Source organism: Orbicella faveolata, unplaced genomic scaffold, assembly GCF_042242905.1.
Source record: "Orbicella faveolata isolate gen_17 unplaced genomic scaffold, um_ofav_v1 contig_35, whole genome shotgun sequence".
Taxonomy (NCBI): domain Eukaryota; kingdom Metazoa; phylum Cnidaria; class Anthozoa; order Scleractinia; family Merulinidae; genus Orbicella; species Orbicella faveolata.
In genome coordinates, this window is record NW_028301564.1 from 6,977,320 (window position 1) to 6,998,038 (window position 20,719).

Genomic DNA, 20,719 nt, shown 5'->3' on the forward strand with positions numbered 1-20,719 from the left:
TGCCGGGAGTTTGACTAAATCTCTTAAAATTTTGACGTACTCAGTACGTCATATAGGCACTTGAATTGAAGGGCAAACATCATGACTTACTGAGTACGTAATATATCAAAGTGAACTGCAGGAAAAATATATATTTTTAGACATGAGACTTGGATAGTCGCTAATAAAGCCTGAAAAGGTAAATTCATCCTTGAATAACCAGCATCTCGTGACACACGCCGCCTCCCTGGGTATGAAGCAAAGTTAATCATTGTTTGCTCCCCTGACCCCCACTCCCCCAGTCAAACCCCACAAGTAATTTCCATATTAGGTGAACAGGGTATACAGATAGAAGCGTTGCCTGTTGATCCGTTCGACACGGGCACACACACACAGACAGATGCGCTTCACTATCTTCTTGCTTTGTGGTAGAATAGCGCTCTGCACTAATGACGTCATGAAATTTCAGACCCCCCTCGAGACTCAGACAATCAAAGACCCAAATCCTGAGTAATCCTAAGGGAAAATTTGTGAATGGCAAGCAGTTTGCTTCAATCTTTAACGGTTTTAACCGAGGACGACGACGTTCCTGGTTCTAAATTTGACAGAGATCCACAGGAATACACTGTTGACCAGCTAAAACGGTGGTTAAAGTGCAGGGGCTTAAAACTGAGCGGTAAACGCGATGACCTTGTGAAACGTGTGAGCGACTGCATAAAGTGTGGGAATCACCACACGCTCGATGCAAGCATTGACAATGGTAAATGGTTCGCTGCCAAGGTTCTTAAAGAAAGTCCGCAGATACAAGCGACTGGAAGCTCCATTTCGCTGCCATTTATTCCGTCGACCGGCTGGCGGGACTTTCCATCTCATTGCATTCCTTCTCTCTTTAACTACGGCCACGTGTATTACTACGCGTTAGAATCGCTTGCAAATGATCTAGCAGACATCGACGACGGACTGGGACATATGACCGATAAGCCAATGAAAAATGGAAGGAAGTACGTAGATTCAGGCTTTGTACACGATGTGATGGACACGCAGAACGCCGATCACTATTTTGTGAGAGCGCATGTTTGGCCTTCGATGAGAACAGAGCTACCGCACAATGTTGTTGTGATTATATCTGTGAACAGTGGCGCTGTTCTTCACGCCTCATGTGAACCTTGCCGGGCTTCGTCTTTGGGACGTTGTAGTCATGTTGTAGCGATTTTATTTTATGTACTTGACTACGTTCAGAAACACGGAACGGTTTTAACAAAACCATGCACAAGCCAAGAATGTTCTTGGAATAAAGGCAAGAAGAGGAACAAAAATCCTAAGAGGTTAAGCGATGCCAAATACCCTGGAAAGAAAAAGCAAGCCATTTTGCCTGTGATTGATTTCGATCCGAGGCCAGCTAAATATCGAAATGTCAATGTGCACCACATAAACAAGTTTCTGGGTAACTTGCAATGGCTTTCACAAGCTGAGGGTAAAGGAGTTTCAATGTGGGAAACTCAGCTCCAGTACACCTACGGTGACTACAACCTTGATTGTGAGAGAAAAGGAGTGTTGTTGGAGCAAGTGAGTGCCTTACATAAAAATCTGAAGCCTAAAGCCTTGATGGAAATCCCAGGAACACAAGAACAAAGTAAATCTGAAAAATGGTTCTCTGAAAGATGGTGCAGATTGACAGCATCTAAGTGTCTTTCTGCTTTCAAAGTTGGAAAACTTGTCATTGAGTGTCAGCCAAATGCAGCCATAGAAGCAAGCAAATTTATTTTTTCTGATATTTGGAGACTTGAGTCAGAACATATCCAGACATACTGGATGCGTTATGGCCTTGAATGTGAACCAAAGGCCATACTTAAGTACGAGAGGGTCCGAAATGTGAAAGTCTACCCATCAGGGTTTTGGGTCAACCCCAAGTTTCCATTCCTTGGCTGTTCTCCTGATGGTCTGGTTGGCAGTGACACTGTTATTGAGATTAAATCTCTAAAACTCTTGAAACAGTACAGTGTTGAGACAGTGACAACTCCCACCTCCCCAGTTGTGAAAAGTGTTCTCAGCAGGCAGTGTTTTAAGGTAGAGGATGGAAAGTGTATCCTGAAGCGTTCACATGCCTATTACTATCAGTGTCAACAAATCCTTCTCGTCACTGACAGAAAGTATTGTGATTTTATTCTACATGCTGCAAGTGGTCCTGATTCCGTAGAAAGGATACCAAGGGATGAACCCCTCATTCAGGAGATTTTGGGTAATCTCACGGCCTTATGGACACATGTTATTGCCCCAGAAATCTTTGAAATGCGTGTCCCCAGGGATCTAGTGCCATTTGTTTTAGCTGAGGCTGCTGACTGTTTGGATTCTTTTGAATCATTTCCTGCATCACCTGACAGTTGCTTGGAATTTGGAGACCCTACCACATGTACTTCTTCAGCATCACCTGTTGGCTCCCTGGAACCTGATGCATCCCCTGCATCACCTGACAGATGCTTTGAGGGTGAAACCCCTACCACATGTACTTCTTCAGCATCACTTGTTGGCTCTGTAGAACCTAATGCACCCCCTGCATCTGTATCAGCGACTAAGAGCAGAGTCTTTGTAACACCTGTGTCACCTGCATCCCTATCTGGCCTGTGTGAAACCACAGCATCTGATTTGCCAGTATCTGTCACAGAGTCTGAACAACCCTTTCCTGCTGACAGCTTATGTACCCAAGCAGAAATCAATGCTGCAGAAGCTCTCCTTCTTTCGGTTACTGGTCCAGCTAGTAACCCTAAATCTGCTAGTCAACAAGATCACGAGCTAACTATTTTTCCCTGGGGTGGACTGACAAGTACTGGAGTGACACTTACCAATACTTGTCCTTTGGATAATTGGCTAATTATTTTCCAAGCCCTAGTTAAATCAAACAAAGTAAAGCTCGAGGACCTTCCAGAATCAGGTCATACAATAGGTACAGCACTGAAGCTCATAGATGATGGCCAGTATGCAGATGCAAAATTGTTAATACTGCAGTCTCTACCACAACAACAGCAAGGTATGTATGCCTCACTATTTTTTTTATAAGGATAATTTATTCAACAACAAACATGGGTGTTTGTTCAGAAGTCTTATTATGTTAAAATGTTTATAGTCATGATAATAAGCAAAAAAAAAGGATGATCAATATGATATAAATGATCAATATGGCAATTTTTCCTTTTCGCATTTCCAGTTGTGGCTGGTACCCTGGATTTGTATGGTAATGAAGGGGATTTCTTCTTGATGCTCCTCCGTCCCTACCTGACAAGCATCATCACATCAACTTGCTGCGTAAATACTTGCCCATTGCAAGTACACACAGTCCAATCTTTGTCAGTAATACTGCCACAGCCCTCCCAGCACATCAATAACAATGCATTTCTGGATGCCCTTTATGACTGGCTGCAACCACCAGATTCTAACTGTGGAAGGAAATTTGGAAGCCAGCCTTCAGAAGGAACCCCCTTCAGCGAGGATGTCACAATAGATGAAAATGGCAATGCAAACATGTCATGGCATTGTGCGGGTGTGAGGGTGAGCAGCTCTCGTTCGATGTTGAATTTAAAATCATTTCTTGTGTTTTCTGTTGACCTACTGAGCAGAGGAGGTTATCTTAAACTGTCAAATACACCACTTTCAGTTTCAGTATTTGGGAAAAGTTTTAAACTGTATGGAGTAACACTTTGGAATGGAGGGCACTATATCTGTATTTTTTTTTTTGAGAATAACTGGTACATGTATGATGGGCTGCAAGAATCTACAAGGAAGGGCTCTGGAATCCAGGTTTCTCCAGCTATGTTTCATGAGCCAGTGGGATTTTCGTTAAGCTTTTTAGTATATTGTAGTTAGGTAAATGGAAAAATATGATCCCAAATGTTCCTTTTCATGAACTCAAACCATAATGGAATATTAAGCTATTCCATGATGACTGTATATAAGAAAAAAAACTTAGAATTCCCCATGAGTTTACAGTATTTCTTTTTGGGTCTACTGTAAATTAGGTAAAAAAGCATGTGTACTAGTACTACCAACTCGCTATGTTTGTTTAGTTTTGAAATCTTTAACTGCAATACTTGTGCATTATCAGCAGAAGAGTAATGTAACGATTTTTCTAACTAAAGGAAAGATAAGTACTATAGACTAAGAACTTTGTTCTTAAAACTCTTTGAGTGCCAAGAGTGACCAACATACAAGTTCTTCTCACAGTATGATACTTAATCCAAAGAGATGCTGATGAGAATTTATAAAATGATTACCCATTACGGCTAATACCATAAAAAATGTATGTACATCAGTAAGGAGAATTTATATGTGGATATTTGGGCTTTAATGGTTAAAATGTATGAGGATTACTGTTAACACATATGTTTGCTTTGTTCCTGGGCTGCCATTCATATTTTAGCATCTATTTTCAATTTGATAATTGTTCAGTGGCAGCATGTTGATGTTCTGTTGGTGGGGACAGGGCTTGGTGAGGAACATTGTTTGATGAAAAGGGTAAATGGTGATTGTAAATTTTGTTGTTCTTAATTTCCTCTATATTTAAGTAGCACAGTCATGGTACTTACCTTATAAGACAAGAATGGTAGATTTAAATTAAATCATGGCACAAAAATTTAAGAATTTTGAATTGAGAGAGGTCTATTACATTATTATTGCTGTACACCCACATCTTACGAGTTGTGAAATTTAATTTTCCATATGGATTTTTTTATAGAGCATTGTTCTATTAGTATCTTTTGTATATAGATGAAAAGAGCATTGACAAGTATCTTGTAAATTCAGATAAATAAGTACTGTATACTGAACACAACTTTTATTTTTCAAAATGTTGTTTGTATAAAAAATATAATTTAATGTCAAATTGAATGGATTGTTAATTGTCTGCCACCCTTTTCAATTGTATTGAGAATAATGATATATTGTTTTGTGTCCCTTACAAATAGGAATTTGATTTTTCATTAAATTAAGGCTTCTTGTCTAAGAAAAAAATGTCTAAACCACATGTAATACAACTGAGACATCAGGATATTACTATTAACTGGTGAGTTTTTTTTGAGTTCTTTTGAATAAATACAAGGCCTGCAATTTTTTTCCACTACATTATAATGCTTCTATCTGCTTACTGGTCAGCAGCCTCTTTTGCAAAAGAATTATCACAAGGAGAAAATGTGTTGTTTCAGAAAATATCAAATTAACCTCCAATGAAAAGTTTTGTTTGCTTTGCTCCCCAACCACCCACCCATGTCTCTTGGGGAGCCACAGTAGCATCATGGTTTGATGTGCTTGTCTACGGATTGTGCGGTCCATGTTCAAGCCCTGGTTGGGGACATTGTATTGTTCTCTTGGGCAGGACACTCGACTCTTACAGTGCCTCTCCCCTTGTATATGATGCAGGTCAAAATGAAATTCAGGTTAAAATGAAATTCCTTTGTCTCTTAACCCTAATTATTCATGGATAATGAATAATTAGGGTTAGAACACCGAGAAAATTGAGAATCAAACTAGGTTAGAATCATTTTAACCTGAATATCATTCCTGTTTAGCATCATACATTCCATGGGGAGGGTATGGATATTCTTTGAACTTTCTTACTAAAACTTTTTCAAGATTTATAAAAATAAATGCTCAATATACAGTCATCAGTGCTCAATACAGAGTGAGTTTAATCTTGTGGTCTTGCACTAGTACAAATTTCAATCAGTCTTCACACAACTATTCTGTATTAAAACTCTATTTACAAAGGGTGTTCTGAAAATTGACAAGGCATGAAGCAACTACTACCATTTGAGTTGCAAGAGGGGCCAGAGACAAAGGAATTTTCCGACCAACAAGTTTGAACTGCTTAAGGCGTTCATTAAAACGTTCCACATGAATCCTAGCCTTAGCAATACGACGCGTCTCCAGTTCCTCTGCAGCACTAAGAGTTTTTCTTCCTTTCAGAAATGATGGAATTTTTAATTCCACTTGGAGTGGATTTAGAAGCTCCCGCACAGTAAAACCCCGATCAGCCAATACTAAATCATATGGTTTCAGGTGTTTCATAAGCCCACTTTCTTTGAAAATTGCAACATCATCAATATCCCCTTCAAACAAATCTGACACAAAGCATGCTCCGCCATTGGGAGTTACAGCAATGAGACACTTAAATGTGTTTGTGTGCTTGTATGAAGAGAAAGTGTTCCCTTGCCTAGCAAAATTCCTGGAGCATTCTACTCTAAACTCAGTACAGTCAACAATACACCGTATTTTCCTCATGGTTTTGAAAACTTTGGGGAGGAACCTGCTGAGTTGGGCTCTCTGAGGAAACATGAAGTGTTGCATGTCTCTAAACGTTACATACATCAGCTGAAGAAAGGTGGTGAAAATTTTGCGTACATAGGATGGATCAATTTTTCTTTCTGGTGTACTGAGAAGAGCTGCTAGAGTCTTGAGAGTAAATCCTCTCCTAAGTCTCAGAAGGCAAATAAAAAGCTTCTCCCTTGATGAAAAATCACTTCTTGGGCCAGTTCTTGCATTTTCCGTTGCAGGGCAATCTTTACTAGTCCAATAGTTTATGGTCTCCAAAGGACAAACGTCGTCTAGAAAATTATGCAAAATCTCAAACTGTGGAGGTGAGAGGCCAATGAAGTGTTTCATAAGACTTGCATCTCGCACGATGTTTTCGTAAGATAGAGTACTTACTATTGTGGGAGCCTGAGGTTTCCTCGTGGCAGCATCATTCTTCAAAATCATGGTCTCGACCTTTGCGGATAACTCGTATTTAGAATACAAGGTCTGAGAGCCTTGATCAGAAACCAGCTTTCCTGTAGAGTGCTCATACACATGTGGCGTCGCATTACATTCTTCATTGGTTAGAGATTCGTTGAGTTTGTTTAGGATGGCATCGACCGTCGATCCAGATTCTAGTGACTCGCGATCGACAGTCGGTATACAGTAGTCCAGTAATTGTTCGCCACAGTTTTTGTTATGTAACTTTTCTTTCTTTGTGACTGGTTCCGCTCTTGATCTCGGAGCTTTTCTCTTTGGAGCACATGCTCGACTCGCTTGTGCTCGTGTTAGATTCGCTTTCAGCGGATCAGGAAATTCAGCCCTGGGACCTTTTTCTCCGGGCCAGTGAAGAGCACAAATATAAGTATTTCTGGTAATATTTTTCTCTGTAAATAATTCCCGAGAACAAGCTACTAGCCAACGCTTGCACTTAGCGATGTCTTGCGACGGTTTTGGGAACGGTATGAAGACTTTCTTGCCCGATGCTTGTAACTCTTTGAGAGATTTTGTCCATTTGTCGGGATACCTCGAGTCTGTTTTACACTCACCCCAACAGCAGTGTTTGGTAGAAACCATTTTTTGTCCCTCTAATTATTAACTCCATGATTTCATCAAATTTTCTTCATTTTTGTTTCACTCTTGCAACCCTCGCACATACATTCGCCTTTGGCAGATCGAAATGTTTGTCTGAGTCTGTGCGGGGGGTCTCATGGGATCTCATGTGACAAAAACTATTTTTAGTAATAGTGCAAGACGCTATTTTGGCAGCACCAGTGGAATGATCTCGTGGAAGTTATTTGTCGTTCTTTCTTCAATAATAGACATTCATTTCTTGGATTTCCCAACAAGTAGCAAGTGAAACAAGTTAGTTTCAGCTTATGTTCTGCTAGCGTACTTTGTTGGAGAACCCAAACTGTGTGAAAAATTGATTGCTAGAAACGGGGTTCGTGGTACATGAGTGAATAATTTTTCAATTCACTCGTCAAGAAATGTCATCCTAAAAAATCGTACTGGTTATCATGTACGATGGTGTATCGAAGGATCTGAGTCCCTGGAGAATAAAGTATTCTAACGTCTCATCATCACAGAGGTAAGGAGATTTTTGGTAATCAAAATACATGATTAACTTTCAATGAACCTTTTAAAAAGTTCTTAATGGACGATAAGCAGAATATTTTTTCTCTCACTTCTACACATAAGATGTCCTTGTGAGCTTGCCCTGTAATGTGAATAACAACCCAATACAGCAGTAAAATGCATTAAATTATATTGGTCACCTAATCGAACCATGTTCGATCGATTTTAGTTTGCATTGTGATCCGAACGAGATATTCGAAATGAGTAATCTTTTGGCTGTAATATTTTTAAACGCTTACATAGGCTTACTATAGTGTACGTTGAGGCTAAGCGGTTTATTTAGAACGTAAATATTACTTGGAGCGCTTTGTTTATAAACGAAGGCGTTTTAACCCAAGAATTCACGTTGTTGAAATGATTTGATTCTTTCGTTGCAGGGTTTGTAAACATGGCGGAGGGTGGTTTAAAAGGTTCGCGATCGGCCGAAGGTAAGTCTGAGGTTACATTAATTAAGGCAAGGGAAAAGCTGTTCAAAACTTTTTGCATCCAAGTGTTAGCCAACGCTTTCTTTTTGGTACCACAGGCTTAATAAAATTAATCTGCTTATTCTTTTAACATATTTCAGATTAAGCACAAGGCCTGTTCACACTAGCGACATAAACGACATAATGATATAAAAACATAATGTGAACATCGACATAAAGGTGTAGGGAAAAGTTCATTTTCTTCCTTATGTTGGTATGTTCATGCTGTTATGTTACTATTATATTACTATGTCAGGATGTTCACATTGCAAACAGAACACCATAACATTCTTCTTATGTCAGTATGTTTATTTTGTTATGTTGCTAATGTGAAGTAGGCTTAACAGTATTAGGTCCAAAGGTAATGGGTTAACAATGTTCCCAGTGAAGTCAAACCAATCTAGCACTCAGTTGAGAAATCAAACACAAACCGGTAAAGAGCTTTCTGTGAGGGGTGCCTCTAAAATGAAGACCCTGAGAACCCAAAAACTCTAAAACGAAGATGCCTTTTTCCTCTTAGGCATTTTCACCTTTAGTAAAGTTTTGCTCCTTTTTTATCCGGCCGATTTTGTTATATGACAACACGGCGGGAAGTTTTTAAGTGCCATCTTCAGCTGAGCAACCAAGCTCTCACACTCATTCAGAAGTGACATTCACAGTATGGTCAACATATATAAAACTCCATTTGGCACAAAAATATATATAGATACCAGCATTTGTCCGCAAACATTTTTTTTTATATATACTCAGGTTTACTCATTTTGGGAGAACTTTTCTGAAAGCTTTTAAATGCTAAAATTATTCTGTCAGCATTCAAAATAGTTATGTTTTTTAAAGTTCCCGCACCTGAAGAAGGCCAAACACCAAAACGTATTAAACTTGCGGGAACAGTCAAGGGTTTGTCTCTTTGTCCCGTCATTTACACCTATCTACAGATCTACATTGACACGTTGTATTCTTGCAAGCTTGTATTTGGTTAACTACAGTACTTTTGCACTTACAATATAGATGATGATTATTTTGCGAGAAGCATAAAACTCGGAGTAGCAGATAAATGTGTTTGAACTTGTACGACTTCACAAATCTTTCTATTTTGTACATAGCTTTTTATCCAAAGAAAGCCGAACTGCCTAAACATTATTGAACTAGTCGACCTGACATAGATTGTTAGATACTCTCACTCCCGGCCAAGCATGGGAGCATGATTACTCAGCTCAAGATGGCAGTTAAAAAATATTTGCCGCATATAACAAAGTTGGCCAGATAAAGAAAGAGCAAAGCCTCACTAAAGGTACATGTAAAACTGCCTTAGAAAGTTAGGGGGGTCTTCATGAATGACGACTGGACTTGAGATAGTGGTGGAAACTATGCCTATAGTATTCTTGACCTGGGAATAGAATATGAATGCAAAATACAGCGTTTGGTGAAGACTTAAGGTCATTCCCCCAAAAAAGAATGCACAATAGATTTTCATTCAAATTTTGCCTGTTGGCTGCTTACATCAAGAGAACTTAAATTTTGAAATAAAAAAGGGGGGTCCCCATATTCCTTTAGGAGCAGGAGGACCCTCAATAAACTCCATAATTCCTTAAATTATCTGCTTTTAGAAACGTTTACATTTAAACCACACACTTAACGCTTTGTGAGAGCAGAAAAATAGGGAGAAAGTTAAGCAAGAAATACAACAATGGATGTACTGCATCAATGTTAAGGAGCAATTTGATGTACGTTTTATGATAAAGGTACCTACATTTAATCGACAGGGATTCAATATGTTCCAAGCACGCAGTTCTCTTGAGGGCACATCTTATCGTTTACGAGTGTTTGCTATGCTCTCATTTTCAGTAATAATTGTTACTCTGCAATAGAAATTGGTCTATATTCACTGTATAGAAAGAAGGTGATCGCTGCAATCAAACTAAGTAAAAAAATCGTTAGGTCCCCGTCTTGTCTAGAAAAAACGATCATTTGTCTCTCGCAACTCAAGCCGTTTAGAAAAAGCCACCATTATATATGTGCATGCGCTTACTAGCGCGGTCTAATGACATGAAAATCGTGCGCAGTAGGGATGCATAATACAATTCTGAGGAAAAACCTTAAGAATGATTCTTAATAACAAACATATTTTAAGCTTTCACATAAAAATTTTGTAATTATTTCATAATTTTCTCTGTGAAAGCTTAAAATATGTTTGTTACACCATCAGTTCTTAACAGTATTAAATTGTTCTAAAAAAATCACATGGCTCTCTCCCATAACACCAATTGCTTCATTTCTGGTTCACTAATTTTATTTGATTTTCAACATTTTATTTTATTTTATTTTACAAAGGAAGTTGACCAGATTCCTTGCCAAACTCAGACAATTCAAACAATTGCTAGTAGTTATCTTGCCTGAGCACTAAGTATTTGTCTTAGATGAGCAGACAAGTGGAAGCTATATCTCACACTAGCTGTAATATAACTATTGCATTGAGCAGTAATGGGATGGGGGTTAGTATTAATTATGTGACTTACAGGACAAGACTTACAGGGGTGTTCATTTCCATTCACAGGCTTGGACAAACCAGGGAAACCAGGCAAGCTATCATCTGACCTTTTAAACAAGTTTGAGTCAGACCCTTCCCTAAGTGGTCCTCAGCCATTAACTGTAGGTCATTCTAGACTGAGCACACAGTCTTTTACATCAAGTTCTGAGGAAATTGCAACATCACAAGAAAATGTTAAATCAACAAGTGCAACCGTCCGAATCAAAATCCCTGATCAAAATGAAGATCATCTCTCTCCCAGTAGTGGTGATGAGGGCATGTTCTCTGATGATGAAGGAGGGAAAGACAAAAAGAAGAAGAAACGGAAATACAGATGGAAGTGGAGTCCTTTCAAGAAAATGAAGAAACTCTTCAGGAGAAAGAAAAGTCCGACAAGAGTAAAATCATGTGAGGAACTTCCGAGAGAACGTTACAAGCCAACTTATGTGTCATCTGAACAAGAGGACAATGACTCACTAAGGACTAGGACAAAATCAGAACCTTCTCTGGTGGAAACAAAGACCAAGAGTCCACTTGCTGCCATTGAAGTGTATGAAAGAAGGAATACTGTGGACAATCCAGTACAAAGGACAAAGAGTGAGCCTTCAAGGCAGGTAAGCAACTGAATATCACTAGATATCAAATGTACAAGTTATATTGACTTGAGCAGGGGGAGGAGGATGCCAGAATCGTCAGTGGGGGGGTGGGGGTAGAATGTGTATGATCTTACCTTTTTCAGATCAAAGTAGGTGATTTGCAATTAGGGCTCAAAGTTCCCAGTGTTGTTTTCCAGAGCCTTGTATCACAGGTTGGTGCTTCACATTTATGTAGGGTTAACCTCATTGCACCTTCCCCCCTTGGACAGAATTGCCCAAGAAAAATTGCTTTGTCTATACCTCAGTTCAGACTTCTAAGAATTGTACATGTCTCTAATACATGACCTCAGCAAATCAGGAATGGCTCACATTTGCATAAACTTTTGAGATGGACTTTAAATTCACAGTTTCAATGGGGGAAATTAGTTTATACAATAAAAAGAATTGACAAATACTTGTAAAAAAAAAATAGTTTTTGGCAAGTATGACGCTGCGTTTTGTCTCGGCCAAGAGACTCTTCAGAGACCTTTCAGAATTTAACAGCAAACTCGTTGACCATTGCTTTCAAATTCTTGTTCGCAAATTCAAGATGTTAGCACCCTAGCTGTCTCTTGGGCAAGACGAAACGCCGCCCCAGACTTGCCACATAGTATTTTTTCACCTTATATAAATGAACTCATAAATGTGTGGTTGGGAATCCTGCAATAGAGGGCCAGACCGCTAACATCTTGAGTTCATGAAGAGGACTTTGAGCACGATATTCATTAAGTTTGCTAAATATTAAATTGTGAAAGGTCTCTGAAGAGTCTCTTGGCTGAGTCGAAACATTACATAAGAAAATAAGTTTATGTGACCTATTGTATTAAGTTCAAGGTTTTATCAGGGGCTGAGAGTTGTCCTTCTTGGAAGCTAAAACTCCAAGTTGTGTGACTGACTCTCATGTGGAACAACACAATTGGTAGTTTAGCATTACATACAGGTGTAGTACATACTTTTTGTTTTTTTCAGTCCTTAGGCAGACTGTTAAAAAATGTCAAAGTGCAAGGCAAAAGTCAAGACAGCATCAGTGAAGAGCCTGCCATGTCTTCAGATGAACGAGAAAGTCAAACAGGATCCATAACTACAGGCCTGGACTGGACCATGATCAGTTCTGATAGTGGTACTGAAGGTACACTTCACCTCATGACTATTTACTGTTTATCTAACTTGCAGGATAACGTGTAGGAAACCGAACCTCTTGACTTACTTATTTGCATCTCATTTAACGCCCATAAAGCCCACTGGCCTTTTCTGTACAAAAAAGTATGAATTTATGTAATCGTTCTTCACTCAGTGTAACTGTGGACTTGTCTTAAATGTAGGCTTTCAACAGCTCTAAAACGGGGTTGTTATCTTTTATTCTTCATGTGCTAAGAGGTTTGAACATTATAGGCGATCGACACAAAAATCCTGTGAGCCAATGCTTAAACTTATGGAAGGGAAAGAATTGGGCTTAAAACCAGGATTTGGTGAAAGTGAATTTCCAAAACTCTTTATGAGGTCCCAGCTAGGCAGGCAGAAGCATTTACATTACGTGATAGTGTTTCTTGTCAGTGAAGATTTACTGGGGTAGGCACCTCGCAAAGAAAGCAATCAATCCTCTTGGTGACGTGTAACAGATCTCTAATTGATTTGTAGCTGCTGTCAGCTTTGAAAGTCTGCCAAGGGCTTCATCATTAGAGGGATTACAAGCTGCGCATGACAGGATTAAAATAGCACCAAAACACCGCCGACCACCCACCAGAGCTCACCCCAACAGCTCATCCATGAACATCAAAAGAAATCCTACAAAACCACACAGGAGGTCCAGGACCGATCCCAAAGACATGTCTGCCAAAACTAGTGTGGAAACTGAATCTAATGAAGAACTGGCCAGTAACAGAAACTCAGATATTGTTAATGCAACTATTTTCGAGGCTTTGGAAAGCAGCGAAGAGCAGAGTAAGGAGAAAGTTCTTGCTGATATGAAAGCTAAAGCCAGTGACATTCTTGCTAGAGTACAGGAACCTCCAAAAGAAAGTGGTACAAGCACAATTGATGAAGTGGTAGCCGAGATAGTGCAGGACAAGGAAGATCATACCCAAGCTGAAGGAGAGGAGAACAAAGAAAGTACTGAACAACATGTAAAAGTATTGGATGAAAATGAAATGGATAATAAGGACAACGTTGTTATCAATAAAGAAAATGAAGATGTTCAGCCGACCAAACCAGACGTCCAGATGGAAAACAAAGAAGAGTCAAAAGCTAAAGAGACGATTCTTAAAGAACTCAATGTTAGGAAAGAAGGAAGTAGGCCTATGTTGGACATGAGTAGAAGGTCTAAGTCACTCGGCAAGAACTTTGGGAAAAAAGAGTCAGCTATGAAGCCACCGATGCCAAATCGATTCTCTCTAGATAGAATTGATCAAAACATTGACAACTCAGAAGGAACAAATACCGCTGCTCTGGAACTTAGAAAACTAGTTGAAAAGGAGAAATCAATTAAAACTGAAAGTGTTCATGAGGAAAAAAGCAATGATTCGCAGAATTCAGGCGAGAAGACGACTCCTGTAGACGACAGCAAACTGCGATCCAAAGATTCCACACCTTCCTCGCCGGTAAAGAGTTCTGATGCAGACAAAACTCCCACTGGAACAAAACTGAAAGGTAAACCTACAGAGCAAGATAACACTTCAGATCAACCAGACTGGATAAAACTAGCCACCAAGAAAAGCGCACGGCTCTCACAGCTGCTCGATAGCAAAGACGTTCAGGTAACCCATGCAGTCTATGTTTATCACTAGCAATGTGCTAGTTAATATAGTTGTAGACCTAGCTCTGCCGGAATTCTTGATATCCCGCAATAAATTCTTGACACCCCAACAAGGATTATCGGATTTGATTTCTAACACAGAAGAAATAGTGTTTCCTTAAGGTAGCCGGTAGCTTTTATTTTTTGTAAGAAATCTGGTGCTTAACAGTGGCAGATCCAAACCTTGAGCTAAGGGAAGGGGAGGGCGGTTTTTTTTTTTCTTTGCTTGCCCTGCCGGCTTTTCTTCCTTCTGCGATATTCTTTTTTAAACCAAAAGAGGCGGGGGAGGGGGGGTACCCCTCGGGTCCCTCCCCTAGATCCGCCACTACTTAAGGAGGCTGGCAACAGTTTCCAGTACTCTTTTTAACAATTATACTTTGACAGATGAATGCTTCGTCTACTTATCCAGTGATACTGCAATATTGGTATCACATAATGCCCTGCCATTGATGAACTAATAATTGTTAACATATAACATAATAGGTTACCACAGCAACAGTACAACCTGCCAATAACTTTTAGCTTTAGGTACTTATAACTCAAAACTGAGCTCGGTGACCACCATTTTCATGTCAAATTGTAATAAGCATGAGAAGACGCAACTTTTGACGAAGTTTAAAAAATTCTGTTTAGTGGGTTGAGAGCCATCGTAATTTTCGAAATTTAAGGTGGTTCTGAACCCGCCTAGACAGAATTTTTTAGAACCTTGTCAAAAATTGCCTCTCATCCTGCAGATCAAAATTCCGTCATAGACAATTAGCGGTTGAAGCTAAAATTATTGGTGTTTTTAGCAGGCCATACTGTAACTATGGAAACCTATTTTGTCACAAAAATGAGAACATTGTGTTGTCCAATGATTGGGTAGTTTTTTGACGCCATGATCGTAGTATCAACTGATAAAAAGTGGTTATAATGACCCATCAAAATTCAAGTCTAGGAAAGCGCTGGAAACTGTTCCCAGCCACCTTAGGCACGCTAGAAGAGCTTCGAAGTGTATCAACGTACTTCCTGCTTGTAGAATTCAAACATGTATTTTTTTTTTCTGTTTCAGGCATCGCTGAACGTGGATACTGACTCGTCGTCCTCTCCCGCATTGACATCCGATAACAAAGGTAATAAATTGAAACCTGCTGTCAAGGAAAAACCCAAAATAGCGACTAAACCACAGGGACTAACGAACAAGAACTCACCCGACGCGCCTCAATTCGGAAGCAAAACGCCTAACATCGAAGTAGATAAAAAGGTACCATTTCGAAAATCTCTGAGTGAAGAAGAAACGAATAAAGACAAAGCGCTAAGTCAGGTATCTTCCACCGGGAAAAGTGTATCATCAGATAAGTGCGTGGTGTGTGGTAGAACAGTCTACCAAATGGAGAAGTGTAACTTTGACAGCAGTGTGCTTCACAGACAGTGCGTCAAATGCTCTGTGTGCAATCGGCTCTTAACAGTTGGTAACTTTGTTATAACTGAGAGTAAGGTGTACTGTAAACCTCATGGACAGGCCATCAGTGTGTCTTTGTAGCTAGATTGCAAGTTTGCAATGAAGTAGGCTAAAAGCGCCACTACGTTTTACTGGCTCCGAGAGTAATCCAAGAGTCGCTACAGACCTTCCACTACGCGGTAACACGCATGCGGTATGGGTCCAGATAGTAGAGTACATAACTCTCAAAAATTATACTATTAATATAGGACCCTGGTGCAACAAAACATAAATAGTTAGGTTAGAAATTTCTCTTTAGATGTATTATTGTTGTAGATTATTATGGCGGGATATGCTTTCGACTCGTGTACATGATATTCGACATAATGAATTGTCTAAACCTAGCATAACCCAGTGGCTTAATATTGCGAACAAACTCGTAATCTGATTGGTTACGCAGCTGTCATATATCGATCAGTAGAAGGTTCCAACAAGGTTTTCCATTTGAACAAAACCGTCAATATCTCACTCAGTCATTGGTTGTGCGGGTAAAACAGTTAGACCACTCGGTCTCGATAGCTATTGACTTTGATAGACCTGTGGCGCTGGGTTTTGCCTCTCGTGAATGACCACGTTATAGATAGCTGGAGCTTATAATTGAGCCTGTTTCAGTGTTATGGAAACCACAATAGTCAACATAGCAGTTTAATTGACGGGCAGTTCCCTTTAGGCAATTTTGTTCTTTCTGATTTTATTAATGTGTACTCGGCGATACTTAGCTTCTACGTCACTTGTTTCACGGGATATATATTTTCTTAGAAGTCTTACATGATTTTACTTTATTCAGTTTTATTTTTGCGCAGTGATGTTTTAATGTGCTTTTAAACCTATGTTATTTTATTTAAGGGGCAGAGCCTTCAGTGGAAATCTCTGGCTAAACGTAGTCATAGATAGAAGCAAGTTTCTAGTTGTTTTGTCGACTTGCGATCACTATGTTTGATGGCGATAGAACCTAGCTACTTTCGAGTCTGTTTTGACAGAACATAAACAGAGATCTTCTAGTAGGTTAACCTAGTCCAAAAATTTAGAGAGGAAATCTTATCAAAATTATTTTTGTTGATGTCAAAGTACTATTTTTAAAAATTTTAAATTTAAGCTGTATACTAATAGTTGGATTCAGATAAGTTCATTACCAGGTGCTAATATTAAAGAACACAGAAAGATAAAGTAACATTCAGTCTTAGTAATGTGTGAGGTTTATTTCTTTAGTGTACACGTAATTTCGGTCAACATTCTTCCGTACAAACCCGCAGGATCAGTTACATGGGTTCCGGGTACGAAAGAGGGCAGACTCCGGCCAAAAGTGAAAAGACAAATCCACTTTCAGTTTAATTAGTCTTTCTAGTTTAAACTTGGCAAAACATTTCGAAAAAGTTTATTTCACATCTGTCTTGATTATTCTATTTCCACCAAAGTTGTTGGGTTTTAATCAATAACCCGCACCCTACATATTTTAAAACGTCCAGTTGTGGGACCGCTTCAGGTGTTCATGGCCGGCGTTCTAGGGTCGAGTAGTTTTAATAATGCTAATAGTCATTTTGTTTACAGGGTAGGGAGCCGCCAGTCTACCATAAGTTTTCACTCATTCATCCAAAGTCGAACCAGCCGGCATAATTATAATATAATTATAAGCATTGATTTAGATGACTCCGCACGGCTGGAACTCAGACGAAGTACACCCGTTTTCTTTCTCCGTCTTTATAGTTTCGAGATTCTGGCCCGTGTTACCCTGTTGTTTGTCATTCTTGCTTATAACAGCAGATCCTGTTTGGTTATTTCGAACACTCTGGGCAGAGCTGCAAGCCGTTCTCATTGCACGCAATACATCGTAAAACATTTATCTCCCTTGAAATTCTTGTTTTTCGTGATCTCTTACTTCCATGACACTGCGTACAATTAATGTAGCGGAAACCACCACAGCCTGGGCATACGCCACTAGTCCGCCTCTGAAATGGAGATAATCATACCAGTTACCATGCTACCCCTGTCTATTGAATATAAAACGACTACGACAGACGTTACTGTCGAAAAATGTATTTAAAACTGAAAAGCGATGTCCTTTTTGAAAACAAGAAATCATATTTTCATGCAAATTATCATCAAGATCTTGTAGACTATTTCAGCTCCCTAATCAGTTCTATTCCGTTATTAAGGTAACTGAGATACCAACGGACTCGGAAAGTAAATTGCGTTGAAACACGATTTAGTTAGTAGAGGGAAACTATGAAAATAGTAGTTTGTGACAACACAGTCAGTTATAACCATGAATGGATACTGTTTTACCATACTTCCACCTTAAATGATTATAGCAAGATTTCCTATCATTGACGTACAACTTTCGATGTTTTCAGTTTAACGAGAGTATTTCATACATCTGAAGTCGGGATCCTATATTGTATCATATTATAACTTGAAACAATATGTTTTGAGAGAAGACCGCTCTAATCATGATACACCTAACGAATGATATTTAGCTTCTTACCTCAAAGTTTTCAAGTAAAATTTTGAGTTCTCCAGTTTCATTTAAATGCTCCAGTTCTTTAACACCCTGGATAATAGAAAAACAGAGAAAGTCGTTTGCAGGGCATAATGTATTGCGCTAAAAGTAATAAAAAAGCCCGTTTCGTGTTAACATTGATCTGTACTTGTACTCAAATGTCTACCATCTTATTATTTTCGTAAAATTATGAATCAACGTGTGGGAGTGGAGTCGTTTTAGGCAGACAGTCGGAGCGGCAGCAGTTAGACTTAAAAGACTTGTTTTGTCTGTCGGTAACGCTCTTTATCAGTGTACAACTCCCACTAGAAGATATCTAAACCTCCATCTTTCAATTTTAGTTCACCATTACGTAAGCTTCTCTTTCTACAATTTTCTATTTTTTTAATTACACTTAGCCTTAAAACTCTCGGCATCTGCCAAATTAGACGAAGGTCTATGCATCTCTTTGAAACTCGCCGGCAACCGGCAGCCTTTGGCTTTGGCATTGACTAAATAGCAAATAGTAACAAACGTGATCAGTTCAAACGGACCAAGAGCAAAACATGTATTACGGCCAATGAATAACCGTTTTGAATGAAGTCACTGATATCGTGCACGGTTGGACTTTTGAAATAACCTTACATAAAATAGTATTATTGCTATTTTATTTACATCGTAAGGCCTAGTTATAGGACTTATATAGTCATATGAATATGGACGCTCGGGAAAAATTCATGTCAACGAGTGTCTGTATTAGAAAATAGATTCTTTACTGCTGGAATAGTGAGTGCTATAAAACATCGGCGTTCGCTGGATAATCCGCACAAAAAATCTGTTATCTGAATATCCACAACTGACAATTCATCACTTTGTTATTACTGACACACACACAAAAGATTGACGTGTAATTTGGTGACATGGGAATAGATAGGACTTAAAAACATAAGCATTTAAGACAGGTTATTGTTAAGCCATAAAAACGAACTAAACCGCGTAGAAAGTTCCCACGTTATTTCTAATTTACGTCTAAATTGTAAATATATGCATAAAATATGAAAACACGGATTAAGTACCTTGTGAAACAAGGACACAAGACCTCTGCCGGTCATTAAAAGAATCTGGCAATATTGTGGAACTAGCGAGGTGGGCGGCTCTTTGCCGGCAACATGTACTTTACATTATCTTACCCCTAGAGAAACGCCATTTACAAATACATGAGGAACGGAGGCGTTTTGGCTTGCCAGTCGCATGTCAAGTTGGCTTTGATAGTCTCTGTGCATAAATATATCTCGCTCGTCCACTTTAAGTCCCAGATTGTCAAATAATTTCCTGATGTACGCACACTCTTCCACTTTTGATCGAATTCCTCCCATTGAAGTAGTGTAAACAACGATCTTGCCTTCTTCGTTTTCCTGTAAATATTAGACAAAAGACGACATCGTCAGAAATATCGCACGCTTGGCATTTCTTATCACACGGATATATTAAACTGTTCGCATAAATAATTAACAACAAACGAATTTGTTTTGATTCGTAGGAGTTTCGTAGTCCTACCTCTAAAGTTTCTCCAACAAAGCTAAGTCTCAAAACTTCCTTCCGTTCTCTGATTATATTCTTGTATCCGCGTACAGTTCCTGTTGGTCCAAGGATTTGCGCCTTGGAAGAGCCCTGAATCGCTGTGCGAATCTGCTGCACTCCACTGCTTGGATTGTCTTGCGAAGTGGTCGAAGAATCTCCGTTTATGTGGTTAAAAGATGTGAGTTGGACGGAATTTGCTGAGCCACGTTTGGGTGACATCTTGCTAAAACGAAACATCAGTGATAACGGCGGCGACTTAACGATCCTACATCACCGACAAGTCACTTTCGTTTCATCGTGACTCTTCAAAGTGTTCAAAAATAAGATGATATTGTGAGCTAACAATAGCTGTCCAATTGTGCTTTGTCAGTTGCTTTGTTTTCGGTCATTAAACTATGTTTCGCTCTTGCCACAGGATGAGAATGTCAAATTTTGATCTGAATAGCCTCATTCTTATTGGTCAAAATTTTAGTGCCCACACATGCATTAATTATATGTTACTCCTAACTCGTCCGGTAAAATATCACTCAAGAAAATACTAAACTTATTGCAAAAGACAAAAAGAGCTAAAAGGGAAGAATTATCTCGAATGTTTTGATTCAATTATCATTAAACGCTTGAGTTGTTTTGTAAAAGACGTAACAGGCAACTTGAGAGTTTTGCACTGAGCGTGCTGAAAAGGAAATTATTGCTAACTGACAAGTAAATGAGTGCAGAAAATGCTTTATCGAGTTTTTTTGCATATTTGGGTTTTCTCTCTATATGCAAATAGACGTGCGGATGAAGGTGGTATAGATTTCGCAATATCTTGAGCTAACCAAACGGATGTTATCTTAAATTAAAACTTCCAATCTTGGTTTAAACCGCAC

At 39.1% G+C, this 20,719-nt stretch overlaps 4 protein-coding genes across 4 annotated transcripts; 2 read left to right on the forward strand and 2 right to left on the reverse strand.

Moving 5' to 3' along the window:
• The first annotated feature begins 327 nt into the window (after positions 1–327).
• Positions 328–4,980, forward strand: LOC149102807 (uncharacterized). The gene is made up of 2 exons (XM_089272855.1): positions 328–3,004; positions 3,182–4,980. Exons 1-2 carry the CDS (start codon positions 514–516, stop codon positions 3,835–3,837), a joined length of 3,147 nt encoding a protein of 1,048 aa, XP_089128981.1. The 5' UTR covers positions 328–513; the 3' UTR covers positions 3,838–4,980.
• A 642-nt stretch (positions 4,981–5,622) lies between these two features.
• On the reverse strand, positions 5,623–7,510 carry LOC110064470 (uncharacterized). Its single transcript, XM_020771523.2, has one exon. The coding sequence runs from the start codon at positions 7,333–7,335 to the stop codon at positions 5,722–5,724; it is 1,614 nt and encodes a 537-aa protein (XP_020627182.2). The 5' UTR covers positions 7,336–7,510; the 3' UTR covers positions 5,623–5,721.
• A 3-nt stretch (positions 7,511–7,513) lies between these two features.
• LOC110054050 (uncharacterized) lies at positions 7,514–16,976 on the forward strand. Its single transcript, XM_020760381.2, has 6 exons — positions 7,514–7,849; positions 8,274–8,324; positions 10,915–11,501; positions 12,492–12,651; positions 13,161–14,275; positions 15,365–16,976. Exons 2-6 carry the CDS (start codon positions 8,285–8,287, stop codon positions 15,833–15,835), a joined length of 2,373 nt encoding a protein of 790 aa, XP_020616040.2. The 5' UTR covers positions 7,514–7,849; positions 8,274–8,284; the 3' UTR covers positions 15,836–16,976.
• LOC110054052 (glutaredoxin domain-containing cysteine-rich protein CG12206-like) lies at positions 16,972–20,370 on the reverse strand. Its single transcript, XM_020760384.2, has 4 exons — positions 19,827–20,370; positions 19,460–19,684; positions 18,276–18,341; positions 16,972–17,739 (listed from the first exon to the last, which is right to left on the reverse strand). The coding sequence occupies exons 1-4, from the start codon at positions 20,085–20,087 to the stop codon at positions 17,566–17,568; spliced, it is 726 nt and encodes a 241-aa protein (XP_020616043.2). The 5' UTR covers positions 20,088–20,370; the 3' UTR covers positions 16,972–17,565.
• Positions 20,371–20,719: the final 349 nt, after the last annotated feature.